Source organism: Serinus canaria, chromosome Z (assembly GCF_022539315.1).
Source record: "Serinus canaria isolate serCan28SL12 chromosome Z, serCan2020, whole genome shotgun sequence".
NCBI classification, from domain to species: domain Eukaryota; kingdom Metazoa; phylum Chordata; class Aves; order Passeriformes; family Fringillidae; genus Serinus; species Serinus canaria.
The window spans coordinates 9,569,354-9,589,454 of NC_066343.1; the positions used below are offsets into that span (position 1 = coordinate 9,569,354).

The 20,101-nt window shown below is 40.5% G+C and overlaps 1 protein-coding gene across 4 annotated transcripts in view; it reads left to right on the top strand.

The window, feature by feature from the left end:
* Window positions 1-20,101, top strand: part of XRCC4 (X-ray repair cross complementing 4) — a 145,279-nt gene that overhangs the window by 75,980 nt on the left and 49,198 nt on the right. For 3 of the 4 annotated variants that reach the window (XM_050986993.1, XM_050986994.1, XM_050986991.1), the window contains one exon: window positions 13,626-13,773. In XM_050986993.1, the coding sequence (XP_050842950.1) occupies window positions 13,626-13,773 (148 nt within the window). Of the gene's footprint in view, window positions 1-13,625; window positions 13,778-20,101 lie in introns of those variants that run through there. The other variant, XM_050986995.1, reaches the window with a different exon arrangement.

Below are 20,101 nucleotides of genomic sequence, written 5' to 3' on the forward strand. Positions count from 1 at the left end.
AAGGACAGAACAAGATGCATTTTCTTTTTTTTTTTTTTCTTTATTTTTTGAAAAATGGGACATCAGACAGGAAGAAGTGGCACTGCATTTTGGTGAGATTAGGCTTTTTCCCAGTTCATTCTCCTCACTGTGGCTTGCTGAAATTACTGCAGGAGAGATGTGAAATCTACTAACAGCAGCCAGTGGCTCAGTCAGTGGTTAGCCTATCCTGGCAGCAGTGAATTAACCCTGCTGTGTATCCATGTTCCTTTGTCTGGGATAGGAAACTGGAAGGGAAAACAGTCCCCAAATCCTTCCTTGCAGCAGCCTGGTGTCTCAGAGCTGAGCTTCTCCCAGTGTCTCAGGCTGCTGTCCCCATTCAGGACAACACTGACATTTTAAATTCACGGCTGTTTCTCAGAACAAACCAGCCCCTTGTTGCTCATGGGCCTGAGGAACTTTAAAATCCCTGTCTGGCAGACAGGAGGTGGTTTTATTTTCCTTAGATATCCTTGGATAACTAGATCAACACAGTTCTTGTTATCAGCTGGAATAGTTGTTATTAGTGAAAACAGTGTTAGAGGAAATAACAGGTATTTTTGGAGTGATGGTTCCTGTGGGTAATTGGTGAAGGCACAGAGCATTTTCCTTTTTTAAACCACCAAAACAAGAGGCTCTGATGTGTGAGCATGCAGGCTAGCAGCAGTTCAGGGGCCAGCAAACCGCATGGACTGGGAGCTCACTACAGCTTTAGGGAATGTCCTCCCAAAACTGCCCTGGCCACACAGCTCCCTTCAGCTTTTCCAAGGCTGGGAAAGACTTGTTGTATCAAAAAGAATTTCATATCCCAGGATAGGTTTGGTGTGTTAGCAGTTTAAAAATGGATGTTTTAGTCGTGGTAGTGCTTTTTTCCTGCTACTTCAGGGGGAAAAAAGCAGCAATGGACCTCAAGCTCTTTCATGTAATTTAACAAAAAAGAACAAAGCTGCTATGTGCAGGTTTTGCGGGAGAGGGAATGGTCAAGAGGGATGCTAGGTGTTTCTCAGGTAATGATATTACTCAGCTGCCCTTTCAGGAAATACAATTTGATGCGACTGCGTTCATGCCCAGCATGCAATTAGCCTTTTGCTTTGTTCTGTGCATTTCACCAGCAAGCTCTATCCCAGAATAATACTCTGAATTCTCAATTGGTGTAATTCATTATGGTCCCATTAACTTCCAGAGAGGCTGCTCTGGCTTATTCTGGCCCTAAGTGTTCAGTTCTGAACATGTAATAAAAGTGTTACTCATCTGAGCAGCCGCTATTCACATCAGCACTCTGTGCGCAGTCCTGGAGGTTTTAATGTGTTTTTTGTTGGTCAACAAAGAGGGTGTTGTGTGCATGGGCAAAGATTAGATGTATCTTTCTCTGCTTTTGAGCTCTGCTCCGACATTTCTCACTCCTCTGCACAGTGTTCTCCTCCATGAGGAGTCAGACCAGACTGGCCTTCCTGGGAGGCAGGGTGCCAAAATAACACCCAGTACCAGCAACCGTGGGACTGAGGGCAGCACTGTGGAGCCTTCCCAGCTCCAACTGGAGCGCACAAGGGAAATATTTTTTTTAAATGTCTGATTTGGAACTCTGTGTGATTTCTTTTTTTATCTCTCTCCCTTTTTATTTTTTTTTTTTTAATTTAGGTATACCAATATAATAATGATTAATCCATTCCATAAAAGAAAATTGCAGGTTCTCGAACGTCTTTTTAGACAAGTATTACGACAGTTAGAAACAAAGTTAGTAAAAAGCAAAAATTCTGGCTTTAAAATTAATATCAACATTGTTTCTTTCCCAAGGATCGGCCTGTCAAATACAGCACTGCTCAGGACAGCTGGAGTGCTTCTAAGATGGAACCTTTAATTTGAAGAAATGTGATATCAAGATTCTCTGTTGTACATTTCTTCTTTTTTTCCTGGAAAGAGTAAAAAAAAAAAAAATCAAATTATATAATATTTTCTGCTTGGAGAACGTTGTTATGGCTTTATGCCATCCTACACATCACCTGCCTAACCTAGTGACTTTAATCTGATTTTACTGCTAGCGAGCCTCATGTTTTATGTCCTTGTAGCCTGCAACCCCTTTTATTCTCTTGGTTCTCTAGAGAAAGTCATAAAGTCATTCATACTTTCCAACATCTTCAGCAAATTTCTCTGGAAATAACCCACTGACATTCTTCCTTTGACGACATTGTGTTTGTACAGTATTTCATCACTAGGGTTTAGCATGTGGTTTATATCACAGTGATCATCCCTTGATATTTTTTCTGAAGCAAGGTGCCAGAGGAAAAACTCTTTTCAGTCTAAGCCAGTCTGTTTTGTTGTGGTGGGAAAAGGAGTGTGTGTTTACACATCCTTTGTATTTAAATCCCATTTTCTCTAAGCTTTATTTAGTTAGAGGGAGACTGTATTACTTTTTGTAATCAAACCTTACCATTACAGTAACTGTTGTTTTGGAGAAATGTCAGGAAGTGTTTAAAATTTCCACAGGACCTTAATAATTTAAATGAATTTTTGATGGTAAAGGGGCATGAGAATTTCCCAGTGTAATGAAATTACAAAAATACATTAAATATGGAAAAGCATTTTCTTCTTGCGTAAAGATATTTTGAGCTTGCATGAAATATTAAGCAACCATAAATTATCCCTATATATAGATATTTTTTTTTTTTTAGAATCACAGCACGTTGATGGAGGGGTAGAGGAATTGCATCAAGCTTTGCCAGCCCAGGCTGTGTTTCAGCCTTCAGTAATCCCTCAGGCAGCTGATACTCTGCAAATATCAGCCAAACTTAGTAGGGAGACTCTTTATCAGAAGAAAATAGCATGTTTCCTAGGCTTGGATATCTGGGGCTTGCGTTTCCAAGTGGTTTTGGAGGTTTGGGTGATCAAGCCCCAGTCCTTCCCATTTTAATAAACAATTTCCCTGGTGCCTCCTGGCCCTGGTGGCTCGCAGGGATGTTGGCTGGGGGAGGATCTGTGGAACATGAGCACAGCCCAGGGCGTGATCCTGTTTTTTTCTCACTGAGGGCTGCAGCTTTTGCCACATGGAAAGACTATCCCAGAGTTAGTGGTTCCCAGGGGAGCAGGGTCAGTCCTGTAAGGAGTCTGGCCATCACACACACTGACCTCACCCTGCATCCTGGCTCTGCATCCCTGCTGTCTGACTGACTTGTTTGCCATGGTCTTCTGCCATTCATCTCCACCACTGCCCTCTAAAAAATCCCTGAGGATGTCCCAGCTTGTCCATTCCCTGTGTGCCACGGGTGCTTTTGTGGTGTGGGTTACAACTCCTGAAGCTGAGCTCCTTCCTGACTGTGCCCTCTCAGTGCTGGGCTTTGCTGGTAGTCACAGCCCTGCTAGACCAGGAGAGCCCTGCAGATGTCCAAGGAGCTGGTGAAGAAAAACAGCCCAGGTCAGGGTGGAAACACAGCTCTGGGCTCCTGTCACAGGTGTCACAGTCCATTCACAATGAATAATAAATGGTGGCTGAAAATCGTGCTGTGGATATGTCTGAGTGTTTAAGAGCATCTAAATAGAAGTTGTTATAGTTTAAACCAACTTCTCCATTCTGATTGAGACCTGATAATGATTGATAATTTTCTGTTCATCGTGTATCAACGCCCGGGCTTCACGTTCATTTTTCAGTAAGTGTTGTAATGAATATTAATGTGTTGCTGCTCTCAAAGTACTTACTGAGATCTTTAAAATTCTTTAAATATGCCCTCAAAGCCTCTTAGGGCAACCAGAATTACCTGTGGCATTTTCCAAAGCAAAATTATCCCCTGATGTTGATTGAGATTGTGCCAGTGCATCTGCCATAAAAACATTAATGTCATGTCTGACTGAGGCACCTTCCATGTTCATAATTTCTGAATCCATTTACAAAGACCTTAATGGCAGCTGTATATAAAGACATGCCATAATGACATCTTAAATGCTGTCTTTAAATTCCCAGCATGAAAAGCCTTTTAGGAATACAGTATGACAAAAAAAAAAAAAAAAAGGCAGAGAGCTGACAGCAATTTGTAGATAATACTCATTGTATGTCTTTTATTTAGTGGAGGTTTTATATTGATTTCAAGAGAAATAAATGGGTCCAGAAAGGTAATAGTGTAAATAGAACTTTTTTCCTAGTGAATGACATGTGAGACTTCAGTTCAGCTTGCTCATTTCACAGGAAATACAGGAAAATGCATAGCAGAGTCTGAAACTGTATCAGCTGGTTTTACAAAATTAAAAAAAATTAAAAATACACAGTAGAAATAAAAGATCTAGAGCTTGTTAAATTTGGGGGGAAAAGAATGTCTATACATACAAAAAGCACAATATAAATATACCAAAAATCACTTCTGCAGCAAAGGTTATTTGGCAAGGGCATGAGCTTCTCATGGGACAGTCTTTGAGAAGGAAGGGGTTTGAAGTAATTCTGTCACTTTCTGGGCAATGATCTGCTTTTGCCAGTCACCACAGTCTCCTCAGTTTGTCTCAAAGGTTGCTAAAGGCAGGGGGAAAAAAGGAGAATGAATATAAAAGAAGGCAGTACAAAATCTCACAGGATTCACCCCAAATTTTGGATGATCGTCACTGAAGAGTGGAGGATGCTGGGGCAAAGCTTGGCTTTCCTGAGGTTGTCATGTTGAACTTCATGATTTTTCACTTCATTTTTCAAGACATTGAATACTTTGGGCAGTGGTTTAATCTTTAAAATACTTCAAATAAGAATTTTAAAAAGGCCTTTTTTAATTAGTTCACAATGTCAATGTCACCTTTGGTCCTGTCAGAAGCTCTGTTTGGGGCATTAATTAGGCTTTTCACTCTTCATCACCATTGACTGAGGGATTATGAACACACTTTATAATCTGTTGCAAGCTGAAAAATCATGTTGGCCATCAGAGTGGCTCGTGGGCTATTAGATCCCAGATTTTCTTGGGTGTGAGCCTTGCTCAACTGGCCTTCTCCTCGTGCCTGCCCACCCCAGGAATCACCACTTCCCTTTTACTCATCTTGACCTTTTGTCCACTGACAATGACATTTTGAGTGATTTTCATTAATTCTGTGTGTTCACATGTAAAGACAGTTTTAAAGTGGCTGGTTTGTGTTCCAGGGTTAAAGCTGTATGCTGTTATGGAGGGGGCACAGATCTTGTGTCACTGACTGATTTTAAAATGGGTCACTTTAAAGCTTTAAATCTGTCTATTTCTCTAAAAGATGTACTGCCACATATTTATGTTGCTGTATAAACAAGTAGCAAAATCCCTTCTGTTCTGAATGCAGTATTTGTTTAAATGTTTTTGTGCTTCCTTACAAATATAGAGTGAAATACAGGCAACCAAAGTTCCTGTTTAAATAGGTTTTATTTTACATTTTTCCACCTGAAATATTTTCTCTACCTAAAATAGAAATACATACAATGCAAAAAACTGGAACATGTAATACAAGTGAAAAAATCTTAGGCTTTTAGGTACAACATGATCAAGTTATTGGTAGAGGTTACAAATGTACCCACCAAAAAATGCCATTATTTTGATGGCATTTTGTTATGAAATGGCGTTTTGTTATGAAAACATACATTTTCCAGAGTTATGGCCTCCCTTGAGTTGTATTGATTTTCTCAAAAGTTGTTTAATGGGGAAAGAAATCATTCTTGTGGCAGAGGAGTCTGAGCTCTAGGGCACTGCGGGGGATGTCCCAAGTGCAGCTCACACGTGGTTTTCAAAGCTGCCTTTGGTACACAGGGGAAAAATCTCTGAGTCTATTCCCTAGGAATCCCATGGGTTTCCTAGGGAATGGACCGTGTGTCAGGATGGTGATCCTCCAAACCAGCTGTAATCAGGGAGACCAGGTAGTGCAAAGACTGCTCAAACACCAGGGCGACCCAGTGCTTTATCCCAAGGAATAAGAAAATAAATGTAACAAATGGTGGAATAACAGAATTATTTATTCAGGTTGGAAAGTCCCTCCCAGCTCATGGAGTCCCAGCTGTGCCCAGTCCCCACCTTGTCCCCAGCCCAGAGCTCTCAGTGCCACCTCCAGGGGACACCTGCAGGGCTGGGCACTCCAAACCCCCCTGGGCAGTGCCAAGGCAGTTCCTGAGCCCCCTTTCCATGGGGAAATTCCTGCTGTGCCCACCCTGAGCCTGCCCTGGCCCAGCCTGAGCCGTTCCCTCTGCTCCTGTCCCTGTTCCCTGGAGCACAGCCCGACCCCCCGGCTGTGGGGCTGGGAGGGTCCCCAGGACCAGGGGAGAGGGGAGAATGGACTCCGAGGGCTCAGAAGGCTGATTTATTATATTGTGATATTGAAATAAAAGTAAATGATACACTAAAACTGTACTAAAGAAAGAGAAAGGAGACATCAGAAAGCCAGAAAAGAATGAATAATGAAAACCCGTGACTGACTCAGAGAGTCCGACCCAGCTGGCTGAGATTGGCCATTAATGAAAAACAATTCACCTGCTGGGGAAACAATTCTCCAAATCACATCCAGAGAAGCAAAACAAGGAGAGGCTGAAGCTTCTGAGGAGAAGAGATCCTGGTGCGGGGATTATTCAGAAAACATCACGGTGACACCCCCGGCTGTCCCCTCCTGGCAGGAGCTGTGCAGAGCCACAAGGGCCCCCTGAGCCTCCTTTTCTCCAGGCTGAGCCCCTTCCCAGCTCCCTCAGCCCCTGCTGGGGCTCCATTCCCTTCCCAGCTCCGTTCCCTGCCCCGGCCCCGCTGCAGCCCCTCCATTCCCCGTGTGAGGGCCCGGAGGTGCCGCAGCCCTCGAGGTGCGGCCTCAGCAGGGCCGGCACAGGGCCGGGCCCTGCCCCGCTCCTGCTGCCGCCCGCGGCGGGCACAGCCCAGGGGCCATCGGCCTTCTGGGCACACTGCTGGCTCAGAAAGTCATAATAAAGCTAAATAAAATGAAGAGGCTTTATTGCCTATAGATCTTGCAGTGGCTGTTGTGTATTTCTCCATCCAGGTCACACTGTGTGAAGAATCGCAGGAGTAGCAGCAGCTCTCACTACATTCATGAGGGGTTTGAGACTTACAGGTAGTATTAATTCAGAAGCTGTTTCTTAAATAGTGGTCATGACCAAATATGTTATCTTCGCATTCCAAATAGCAGCACAGGTGACTGTTACCTGCAGAGGTTGTGGAGTCCCCAAAAGGATCCCAGATGTGTCCCAGGCCATGTTGGACGGGGCTTGGAACACCCTGGGGCAGTGGAAGGTGTCCCTGCCCATGGCAGGGGTGGGACTGGATGAGCTTTCAGATCCCTTCCAACCCAAACCATTCCACAATTCTGTGGTTTTATGACTACATAAAGGTTAACAAAATAATCACTTACTGGCTTGAAATCGGTAAATAATGTTGATTATTCACGTTCTTCTTTTAGGATTGACTTTCAGACCTTGGGCTCCCCATCCACACACAGGGATTAGGGATAATACCGATTTCTGACATGTGGGGTAACTTTAGGGGTGATCATTGGAAGCCCCACCACTGCCGGTGCCAGGGCTTGGATCTGCTGGGTGGGCTGAGCCACATCAGCTCAGACACCAGAAAATCCAAGCCGAGCAAAAAATGATGGAATTCCAGGCACGGGGTTTATGCTTTACGAGCCTGGTGAGAAATCACTCTGGGCTCCACTACCTCACGTTGAGTTGAGACATCACAGCCCAGAAATCTTTCCCAAAGTGGCCTGATGATTTCAGCCCTTGTGTCTGCCTGCTTTGTTGTTTTGTTTACTCGACCTGCGTGGTGCTTCATGCCTCCTGGGAGTTATGTCCAGAAGCCTCCTACCTCCACCCTGGGTGGTACAGATGATCCAAACGGGACATCCCGGGAGCCCAGAGGATGACTCCAGCAAACAGTCACACCCGGGACTCTGAGCTCATCCAAACCTCTTCAAACCACGACCTTTCTGGTGCTGATGCCTGAGTTTGGATGTGCTTGTGTGCTGGATGACTGCATCCAGCCATGGTGCACAGAAAATTAGCCTTAATTCAGAGGTTTGAGGAGATTGGAGGGCCAGAGAGGGAGAAAAAGTTGGTGCAGTAAATCAGGAATTGCACTGGATTGTTGAAAAACTGTTGCTGAGCAGCCTAAAACTTGTCCCCAAACAGCCCCTGGGCAAGCCTAAAAGCACCACAGCATCTGAGCCTCCAGCTTTGGTGCTGCTTCTGTCAAGCACCCATGGAAAATAAAGCAGGGAAAACATTTTTAGGAGATTTTTGTTAGGAGATTTTAGACTGGTAGGAGATTTTTAGGTGTCAAAATTGAAATTGCAAAATGTTGCCTGCCTGATACACACCAGGGAAGATCCCAAAGCACATCCCAAAGATCTGAGCACATCCCAAAGCTTTCTCTTTGTGCTCTGAGGGAGGTACTAACTTCCAGAGGCTACAGACACTATAAATTTGTAGTGTTTTCCAGCCAAATAATAACCTTTAGCAATGCTTGCCAGCAGGGACTTTTTTAGAATTATAATACTACTGCATTATTTTTGGCAAAACACATGGATGTGGATTATTGAAAATTAATATCTCTCCTCTGATTATGTGGGTCATTGAAATTTCCCTTCTCAAGGTATTTTGTAAAAGAGGAACTTCTATTAGAGATCATGCTTTGGATGATTAAAATTAGTGAGCTCCCTCAGAGTCTCTTGGATGTATGTAAAATGCATTCTTTTTTTCATCCTCATGTATTTTGATAGATAGAAAGAGACTTTGTCATGCTTCATGACCAAACTTATTATTTGTGTGTCAAATTTACCCAATTTTTTTTTCCAATGTAGTTTCAGGACAATGTGAGATGGCAACAGATGAGCACCTGAGTTATCCCCAATAAATAAGCATTGAGAAGGAAACCTTGTGGCAAACAGATTTTACCATAACTGGATTAGTTTCCCTGCAGGTTTGAAATGGGGGTGTTTTGCGTGGGATTTCTGTTTGGTTTGTTCTTTGTTTTTATTTTTTTAAATAAAACTGTTGTTTTTTAAAAGACTTTAAAAAAGGGTGATGTCAGGAAAAGAATAGACTTTGCAGATAGAAAACTCAGTGGTAATACAGTCTAGAAGGGTGAAATGTAAACTTCCTTACTGAGCTGAATACAATTTATAAATTTGTATAGCTGGAACTACACTTCTTGCTGGAGTTGTTTTAAAATGTATCTTCATAAACACTTCCTGTGGAGATATTCTATGTAAAAATAAACGTTAATAACCAGCTGACAGAGAATTTATGGAACCTTGGTCTCAACTGCCTCTTGGTCCCACGGGGTTATGGTACAGTAAACCCAAATTTATACAAAGAATTAAATATACAGTTGGGAATGCCTTTCACTATTTTCCTAAAATTAATATAGTGAAATATTCCTGTTGCTTTCACTGCAGCAGAGGCATGGACTGTAAATACCAGTGTTTAAGATCTCTGAGTGATCTAAATAAATCAATCCCATGAAAAATGTCAGGATCTGTGCACACAGGGTAACTCCAGAGTAGGTTGGAATGGTGTTTCCTCAACTGCCTGTCAGGAATGACTTAATCCTGCTCTGCATCCCTGGGATGTGTTAATTTCCATACCCAGTCATTTGGAAGGCTCTGCTGAGACTGTCAAAGAGATGCTAATTATCATCAGACACGGTGATCCCTGGGGAATTATGCTGGGATTGAGAAACCAGGGAATGGCTGGAGTTACAGTCAGGGATTAAAGTGATGAGTTCTGCTCCTTCTCTGCTTTTTCCTTTCTCTGGCAGCTTGGGGGACAGCTCTCACAGGCAGTCCTGGTGCTCTCCAGGTGCCTCTCAGCCCACTTTGTCTAATATTGGTGCTGATTTTAGGGTAAATCAGCATCTCTATTAAGGAGCAGAACGTGGAAGTCCATGGTTAATTAATTGATTAATTCCATGGAGCAGCACATGCTGCCTGGAGTTAGGCAGAATTCAGCCAGGGAGATCTGCTCTGCTAACAGGAGGGCTCTGGGAGGAATTTAGGGGAGTTACAGTAGTGTTAATATCTGAAAAACTGAACAAATTCTCCTAAGTCTGATGAAAAAGCTGAATTTTCATTCAGAAGAAGAATAAAAATTGTCAGAATTCTGTGCTGCTGTTGATGAAATCTCCAGGATAGGAGATAATTTTAAATGAAGGCTTTTCTTCAGGATAAATGCCTGTCCTTTAAAAATATTTCCTATTCTATAGCAATCTGGAAAAGCCCTTTATTTTTTTTTTACTTTTTTTTTTCTTATTTTTTTCTTTTAATAACTGCAAGTTCTTTATTGTCATCAAACTAAGTAATTTCATTTAGTGGTACAGGCTGAAAATATGAATGTTCTTTGAATGCATTTAATCATTTGTTATATCTTGACTATATAACAGCAAGGTGAGGAGAAGTAATGTCTGTGATTGAGTTTCCTGTAGGTAAAAATCAGATGAATTGCAGGTTTTTTTCTTGCTTGTGGTCCATCACTCATAATTTGGACATCAGGGCTGTGTATTCTGTCTGTGTGAAGTTAGGTCATTGTAGGCAAACAAATTCCTGAATTTTGGAAAACTTCTGCTTGGTTTTTGCTTGCTTTGGTCCCTGTTTATATTTTTTATGGCAAAACTAAGCTTTTGGTGCTTGTTTTAGCCCTTTATTGCTGTAATGAGAGGATCTGGATTCTGTTTTCTCAGTGACACTCTCCTGAATAATTAGGCAAGGCAAAGCTATTGGATTTTTTGTTAGAGGTGGTGGTGTACACAAATGAAGATGCACAGAGTTGTTGCTTTTTTCACACTGAAAGGTGGATATGACAGATTGGATGGTATTTTTTTAAACAATTTACTTCTGTATATAAAAATAAAGTAATGCAAAAGTGTATTGTAGAATGTAACAGGACTGCCTGCCTATAACTAGGCTGCTGAAGTTAATTTCTGTAGTTTTCAGAGATCCTTATGCTGTATTTCTAAATGTCTTGAGGATGAGTCCTGATATTTTCCTGCATTAAAGGCATCTTCTGTTTCCAGGTCCCCAGCATTGTGGGGCTGCACTGATTTAATTTCATCCTGGCTCTTCCAAACCAATGACAGCTATTTTCAGTTTCCAGTCATTTTCTGGAATACTCCCTTGGAAAACTCCTTCAACCACCAAATAATATCACTTCTCAAAATTACATAAAAAGAACCCCCAAAACAACATCAAACCCTCCAACCAGGAAGAGTTTTTATTTAAAGCCTTTTATCTCTTGGGCACAAATATTCTTCTGGTACTGGAACCATGATCCCCTTCTTGCTCTCTTATCAATCTTATTTATTGCAGTTACTCACCTGCAGGAAGTATGTTATCTATTGGGAATATTTTCCTTTCTTAATCAATGTTTGGTGTAGGAGGTTTAATTACTGTTTTTCATCCAGCTGTACTCTTGTCTGTGTCTAAATTGCTACCATTCCTCTCAGAGGTATAGCAATCATTCATATTGAATTACATAATATAAAAGTAAGAAAATTAATTTCATGAGGAGTCAAGGCACTTTCCTTCCTTAAAACGTTGCTTAAATTTGGACAGAAAATATTTTCAGGATGAAAAGCTAGGCTTGTGCCTAAGACTGTCTCTCATTTTTCCAAAAGATTTTTACATTGAGCAATGAATAATATTTTGCTGAAGCTTTCTTTGGCTTTAAGTCAAGTGCTATAAATGAATTCATTAATGGGAATTATTTTTGGGCAGCAGTAGTGGGTGTGTGTTTAAAGTCCAGTGGTGATGCATGGTACTGTGAGAGTCAAGTGTATTCCATCTTTTCTTCAGAAATTCTGAGAGTTTTAGCTTAGAGGAAAGAAACAAACACAACAAAAATCCCAAGCCTGTGATGATCAACCCTCACCCATGAGCCAATCTGCTGCTCTTTGTGGGATTGAATTCTGGAATACCTGAATTCAATCTTTAAGCTTTTCTTTTGGTATAATTAAAATAAACTAATTTTTTTTAGAAACAGAAGAAAATAAAGTATTTTAAAAATTAATTTTAGACTCAAAAGAATTGCTGTGTGTAAATGGCAAAAAAACTGCTGAGCACGAGGGCTGTGCTCACCAGTGCACATTGCACAGGTGAAAACCCAGAGACATTTGTTTATTGTGTTGGGAATATTTAGGTTCTGTATATGAGGTTCACCTCTGCATCTCCTTTTTGACCAAAATAGAGGGTGTAGGAGGAGAACAGCAAAAAGGAAAGATAGGAATTATGATAGTAAATTTATTCCAGTTTGTTGGGTTCTGGACAGCAAACTGTTCTGTGTGTACTCATTATGAAGAGGCCAACTTTGAATAATGATGTTGAAATATATAAAATAGTGTTTGTGCAAATGTTGGACACACTGCTCCAGACAGGTAAAGAGTAACTATCATAAATATATTTTCAGCATTTAACACTGGAAAAGCATCCATATCTGGTTAAAGTGTAGTGTGGAGACTTAGGATGTCATTTAACCCTTCTCAGCATTTATTATAGGAATGTGTCTTTTCTGTGCTGGACTTTGGAGCTTGATAATTACTTTGTGCCTTGGAAATATGTCAGCTAATACCTGTTGTCACCCTGCAAGTATCTGCAAGTCTGTGATGTAGTGTAGTGCATGGTGGTGAATAATTAATACTATTAAATGTTAAGCTTGTGCTTCACTGAGGGCAGAGGCTCTGGGGAGCCTGTGATTAATTTATCAGTGTACTTGGCCAGAAACACATGTTTCTTTGAGAAATGGTGAAAATGCCACCTGTGGGCTGTGTGTTCCCTCCCTGCTTCATTTTCAGTACATGTGGATGACAATTGTGAAAGGAATGGGGCAACAGGACTCATTGTTTACTTCCTGTGGAAAACGTTTGTGTTGAATCTCAAATTATGGCATCTCTCATCCACATGAGGATTAAACCACCCTAAAATGCACAGAAATGTAATAATAAACAGGGAAGTTACCCTAACATCTTCAGCCTCAGTCACCACATTGTTATTGAATATATTCCAGCTGAAATTTGTGCTGTTCTGGATATTGTTGTCTTGAAAATTATAGGTAATTTACGATTTCATTTTGAAAGCAGGCATACCAAATGAAAATATACTGCAGGATGCTGATAGCTGGAATTAAAATGTCTACGTAACTTCTGAATGCATTTAATAGGGATTTTTTTTTTTTTTTGCTTGTTTTGTGGAGGATTTTAGCTTAAGGTTTGTCTTGACATTTGAGTTTTGAGTAGGCAGCTGTCAAAGTGGAGAGGGGTTTGTTGTTTAAGCGTAGATAAAGCATAATTTATGAATTTACATGGTAATTTAAATAGGTAGATGAAGCTGAACCTAGATGAGCCTGCTTCACTCAGCTTCAGCAAAGGAGGCCGTGGAAGTCCAGACAGATTGGGTAATTTAAGATTGGTGGTCTTTCTCTCCCCTGGTTACAAAGAGGTAGTGAGGGAAGATTATCTTTCTAGTCTGGATTCAGTCTTTTAGAACTTGCCTTTATGTCACAAACTTCTCCCAGTTCTGAGGCCATTCTGGGACTACAGAGATTTCCATAAGAAAGGCCCAGAAAAGTAAATACTTTAAGAGTTGTCTTGAAACAGTTCAAATGTCAGATTTCTATTGACCTTGGTTGTTTTTCCTCTTGGCAGCTCCAGAACGAAGGGATTCCTCCCTGCTGGGCAGCCCAGACATTGTGGACCCAGCTCCCAGGAGAAAACGAAGGCAAAGGACAGCAAAGCCTGCAGGGACAGGAGCTAAGGTGGCTACTTACGAGGCAGAGCAGCCAGCCCAGGAAAAGTAAGCAGTTTTTAAATGTATTGGAATGTTTTTATGTTCACAGATCTCACTGGGGTCAGAGGATTCCAAACCCAGCTAGGCATGGACAACCTCTGGTTGAGGAGGTTCCAAACTCACCACCCTGAGATTCTGCCTTTGGGATTCCAGGGCAAAGAAATTACTTGCCAAATCCATCTTTAATAGATTTTTTTTTCTGAACATAGAGTCTCCAGGCAAAAAAAAAAAAAAAAAGGTCACTCGTAAAACACCAAAGGGGTCAGGATTTGTAACACTTAGAAGTAATTTTGGTATGTCCATTTCAACTTCTGGAAATCTTTCCAGGTGTTCTGGAAGGTGCCTATAGCTATGCATGGACTTGCCTCAGAGTTCTGATGGGATTGGTAGCATTTTCTTCCAAAACCTGGGGTTTTTCCTAAATTATATGGCAAATAACATTTGAAAATACATATTTTTAATTTTTATCTGTAATATTCCATGGATTGTAAACTCTCTAAACAGCCATGGACAGAAATAGATTACAAAGACATTTCCCATGATTAGCAAAGATTTCTGTTTAAATCAGCAGAAGAATTATCTCATTTTGACGTAAAAGTTGTGGTTTGAATTCCTGGTTAGGAATGTTTGAATTTACAGTCCTGTTTCATTAGTTAAAAAATTGCATTTTTTTAGGATGGTGTAGAAATACATCAGAGCTTGTTTTTTTGTTCTTTTGCATCCCAGTCCATTGCAATGGAAAATGCCCTTTCCCCGTTGTATTTGGTCTGTTTGGTTTTGACAGCCTGCCTGTGCTTGCCTGAAACTCAGGTTCATTTTATTTAATAGTGGTTGTTGAAGGAAAACCTATGGAGGCAAAGTATTGCAAATATACAGAAGCCTTGGCCTGAGTAACTGTGTCTTTATGAATATCTTAGTCCTGTGTGTAGGGGGACAACTAAGAAGATAATGATATTTTTGTTTTAATTCTTTGAAAAAAGGCAAATTTTAGTAGAAACAGAGCAGCATTATGATTTTAATATGTGCAAAGAATTTCTGCTCTGCTTACAGATTGAGTCAGGGGTGAATCTAAAGAGTGGCTCTTCTCATTGGCTACAACATAATTAGTTATATTTGAGACTGGGCATATGGAACATCCATTCTGTCAGTCTCTATCTCCATTTTTCTTTCTTGCACTTCATGAGGCAGTGGCAATTCTTGGATTAGATAGGAAGACAGGAAATATCCCTGTTTACCTGAAACATTACAAAAGCTGAACTGAAATAATTTCCTCTTTGCTGGTTATTTTTCTCAACGTCACTGAAGTTTTTGAGCTTCACCTGAAGTGAAGCTCAGCTGCTAATCAAGTTTTCAGTCAATTTGCTTGGCTAATAATTTTCAGTTCTCTTCAGCCTGTCAAAAGTGGGGAGATGGAGAATTAGCAGCATGATCCAGTTCACAAATATAGGTGTTCTTTTAGTGGAGTAATTTGTAATTACTCCAGTAATTTGTGCTGATGGAATGCCAGATCCTTGGTGCTGCAAAGGGCTTTATCTTAAGCTGACAGCACACTGGGGTCCTGCCCAAAATGTTTTCCAGTATTGTGTCATTGAGCAAAAAGGAAAAAAATAAAATTAAAACTTATTTATCCAAGAAAAGGGGTGGCAGTGGGGGAAGTTAACTTGGAAATTCCTTCACCTCTGGAAGTGCTCCATCACAAACAGGGAGATAGGAGCCTATTCTGGGATCAAGTGCCAGATTTGATCTGATTTTGTGATCACGTCTGCAAATGCACCAAGGAGTCCTCCCTCCTTCCTGGGCTCTCTTGCTCAGACCTGCAGCCAGGGCTGGCTCCTTCATGTAAATACAAAAATCTAAATGCTCCGAGGCCAAGTCACACAAAAAAACCCTTCTCCCACAGTTTTTTCTTTATCAAATAGAGCTTGTTTAGGGTTATTTCCCATGTGGAATTTCTGGTGACATCACCAGCGCTCTCCAGGCAAAGAAGGCGCTGCCACAAACCCAACACCTCCAGCCTGATGCTGCCCTAAAGCTGCTGCATCCTGAGTTCCTTGGTGCAAGATCCTAAAAAAAAAGACTTAAAAATACCTTTTTAGCAAAGGAAAGCACCCAAAGTTTTATTCTCCCTTTGCCTTTCAGATTGTTTTTTGATAATAAAAGGTTTTTCAGTGTTTTCACATAAGAAAAGTTGTGTCTGAACTTCTAAGAAAAGTTGTGTCTTAACTTTCATATATTTTTCATACGACTTTACATTATGCTAAGAAAGTAGCATTTATCCTAAACTCAAGTGCATCTACAGTAAATATTAAGTCATCCAAACCTAAAGGATTCTATTTCTGCAAATATTTTAGATTTATGGATGTCGAGGCTAGTTGTGTGGCAATTCTCTGCTCCTTGGAATGAAAATATATTCTTGGATATGGCCAGAAATACTCAGAAGAATGCAAATAAATATCTGCTTGACACAGAAATTAGAGCAAAAGGAGTGCTGCCTTTCTCATGCTTTGTGTGTGGGTGCAGTGGCAGGAAAAGGAGTTGAATTGTATTTATCCATGTAGACATCTAGTATTACTGTGGCAATTTATTCAAGGGCTAAATCAACATTTTTAATGAAACTTGGCAATGTGCTTTGGATAATATTAAGCTTAGTGAAAGTAGCCACGAGAACAGCAAGGAACTGAACTAGGATTTGTGGAACAACGTCTCTAAATGATCTGTTTAATTATTTGCTGAAATAAAGATGTACTTTAGGATAAAGTAGAAAGTTAGAATAATTAGTGGGTTAGCCAACTGCCAAGAATGAGGTTTATCCAGCTCTCTAGGAGGTTGTTCTTAAATCAGAGATATCCAGTGGAAGGAAATGCTTCTTTTGGCAGACAGATGGTTACTTTCAGTTAATGACAGCTGACCTATGGCTCTTAATTTACACATTATAAAAATATGTAAAGACAAAAAGTAGATCTTACTTTTTAAAATACAATTGAGCCAGGAAGTAAAATAAAATTATTCTGATTCCAGTACACTGTGCTGGTCTTGGTGCAGCTTTAACTGTAACTTAATATCTGGCAATTTCCTAAGGTGCAAGGCAGAGATAATATATAAGTCAAGTTAAGATGCAAATTCTGCTTTTCACAATTCGCATTTCGTAATTGGAGGAGAAAAAAAAATTAATAAGAGCATTCCCAATCCAGAGTTAGAAGTTATGGTTATTGAGGCATTACCCAAATCTCTTTGGGGGCTGCATATGAATGGCACTATTAGCTGTGTGGAATATGCATTCAGTAGAGAGGCTTAGCTCTATGGCCTGTCAGCCTGAATCCTGTAAATAACTGGATGTTTTTATATTTTCACTTTAAAACCTGGAACCTACTTGAGAGCAGATAGTACCTACTGAAGAAGGCAAAACTTCCAAAAAAATTTCAAAAATGGAGTGTAGTCATTGAATAAAACCTGCAGTCACAGACTACAGTGGAACAGAGATGGAGTCTCTGTAATTGAAATGAAAATAAATCAGAAAAAGGCTTCCATTTCTACTGCAACTTACATCTTTCCATTTTGATTTATCAAAATTGAGAGTTTTATTTTAATGACTTAAGAGAAACAAAACCTTTTTCTTTCTGTCTTTAATTTTTTGCTAATAAAGGATCTTTTATAGTCCTCATTCACACATGTGTTTCCTAGGAGAGTGGTTTTGCTGCATAAGGCTCAAAATATCTATAACTTATTCTGTATATTTCAAAATATAATCCATTCCTGCTGCTCGAGGGTATTCATAATTTCTGTGCTATTTAATGCATGCCTGCTGTTGAGTGGATGTACAATTACAGAAGTGGTTTGGGGAAAGGCATCTTAAATACAGGAAAAACATTATTGTGGATGCAAATATGCTGGATTCTCCTGAGACTAAGACTAGAAAAATAATTTTAAGAAAAGCTCTTACAGAGGAAATGTTCCATAATTCTGAGAAGTAAGTGTTAAGAGATACTCTTAATTCAGCTGATTGAGAAGTAACATGTATTTTTTCCTGGTCTTTTTTTCTTTAATGAGGAATTCCCTGTTTACACCAGGCACTGTGACTCTGACTTATTAGCAGTTCTGTGTGCCAAAAATTTCAGTTTCATAAGTCTTGCTCAGTACATTTGATGTCACTATCACTGCCTTTGTTTTTTTTTTAATTGAAATTTGACTTTTGCTGCTTTGTATCTGTTGCTTGAGTGATAAGATGGAGTGACTGTCAGAGTCAGGCCTCAATATAAATTGAAGGAAAGAAATATGTTATCTCACTCTGTTTGACTTCGCTGAAATTTCAATGTGCAGGTCAGTTTGATGGGACCTTTGCCACCACTAATTAAATTATTTCTTTTTTTTTGCACATACACCCTGCTTCTTCAGAGAGCTCTCAGAAACACCCAAGCAAACCAGAGAAACGTAATCAGGTTTCTGAGACTGTGTTTGAAGGTCCCAGGAGTTGCCAGGGGGAGGCTTGTGCCACCTGCCTTGCCATCCCTTGCTCCATCAGAGGCCAAGCAGGGAATGTAATTTTTACTTTAAACACGATTGTTACGGTGCTCACTCTCCCTGTTTGTTCCTGACTTCAGGGCCTGATTAAACTTAGTCATGTGTGTAATTGTGGGTAGAATGAGCTGCTGCATGGTTTTTACTTGTTAATGATAAATGTGGATTTTTTTTTTTGCCCATTCTTCATGCTCTCCTCCCTTCAAAAGGTTTTTTTTCAAGTCTTTACAGGTATGTGTAATTTATTTGGAAAGAGATCCTTTAGCATTGTATCCCAATACTGTAATAAGCTGGACTTGTCTTTTCTTTTGATAAACTTCCACCCCTTTAAAAGCACTTGGAGCCTGTGGTGAGCCCAGGGCTCCCTGGGGATCCTCTCTCTGCATTTGTTTAATTCATTGCTCGCGGTTCACATTTCTGGAGCTCTAATGCAGAGTTTATTTAAAGTGTGGTCTGCCACCACCAGTGACTCAGGTAGGAGAAACCACAGATCTGTCCTGGAATCTGGCATTCTCAGAGCGTGACAAACCAGACTTTGGGTTTTCTGTCTCACACAACAACTCTTTCTTCTCATAAAAGTTCAACTAGGCAAAAATTGTCATTTTCCTGCTGAAAATGACACCAGGACCTTTCAGAGGGAGTATGAAGCTCAAACCACAGTTATCCCTTTTTAGGGAAAGATGTATTTAAGAGCTCATGATGACCTGTCACTTTTGTATTCTCCTAAGTGCATTTATTTAATACAATAGCAGAGAACTTTCCTGGATTGGCAAACACTGTGATCACTGTGATCTTTCAGTCAGTCGGTGCAGTGAATGTGTACAGAAGTGAGAAGCTCATTCCTGCCATCATAAATTTATGGAAGGCAATGTTTAGGAAGGTTTTGATGATTACTTGTTCAGGCTGAAATGTAAACAAGTTAAGAAATGTCTTAGAAGTGGATGGTTGGGTTGTATGAGCCTTTAATGTGAGTATTACACCAAAAAAAAAATTTAAATAGCGAGTTAAGGCATCTTTGTGATTCATGCATGCTTAGTATATCTGTGATCCTTTCTGTCTTTCTTTCTTTCTTAGTCCTATTTCTTTATCTTTCTTCTTCTTTCATCTTTATTTCTTTATTTCTTTCATTTATTTCTTTATTTCTTTCTTTCTTCTTTTCTTTCTTTATTTCTTTCTTTCTTTCTTGTCTTTCTTTCTTTCTTTTTTGCTTCTCTTCTTTCTTTCTTTCTTTCTTTCTTTCTTCTTTCTTTTCTTTCTTTCTTCTTTCTTTCTTTCTTTCTTTCTTTCCTTCCTTCCTTTCCTTCTTCCTTTCTTTTCCTCTCTTTCTTTCCTCTCTCTTCTTTCTTTTCCTTTCCCCTAGCTGCCCTGAATTCCTCTTCCCTTCCTCCTTTTTCCAACTATTTTTCCTCCTCTCTCCCCTCCTTTGCTGTGACAGTGGCAGCAGCAGTGTGCCCTCACTCACACCAGACAGTTTTTCCCCACCTGAGCCAACATCAGAAGTGTCTCAGCACCTCTGAGTGCCCAGGGGGAGTTTTGATAAGTGACCCTCATCCCCTGAACACTCACCTGCCACTGTTCCAGGCTGGGCTGGGAAGGAGAGCTGTGCTGTGTGACCTGTGCAAAAAAGGGGAGGCTGCCAGAGGGGAAAAAAAGGCATTTAAAAAAACCCCAAAGATAGCGAGAGCGAGAGCGAGATCGAGAGAGACGAGAGCGAGAGCGAGATCGAGACGATAGCGAGCTAGAGCGAGCGAGAGCGATAGCGAGAGCGAGAGCGAGAGCGATAGCGAGAGAGCGAGATCGAGAGCAGAGCTAGACGAGA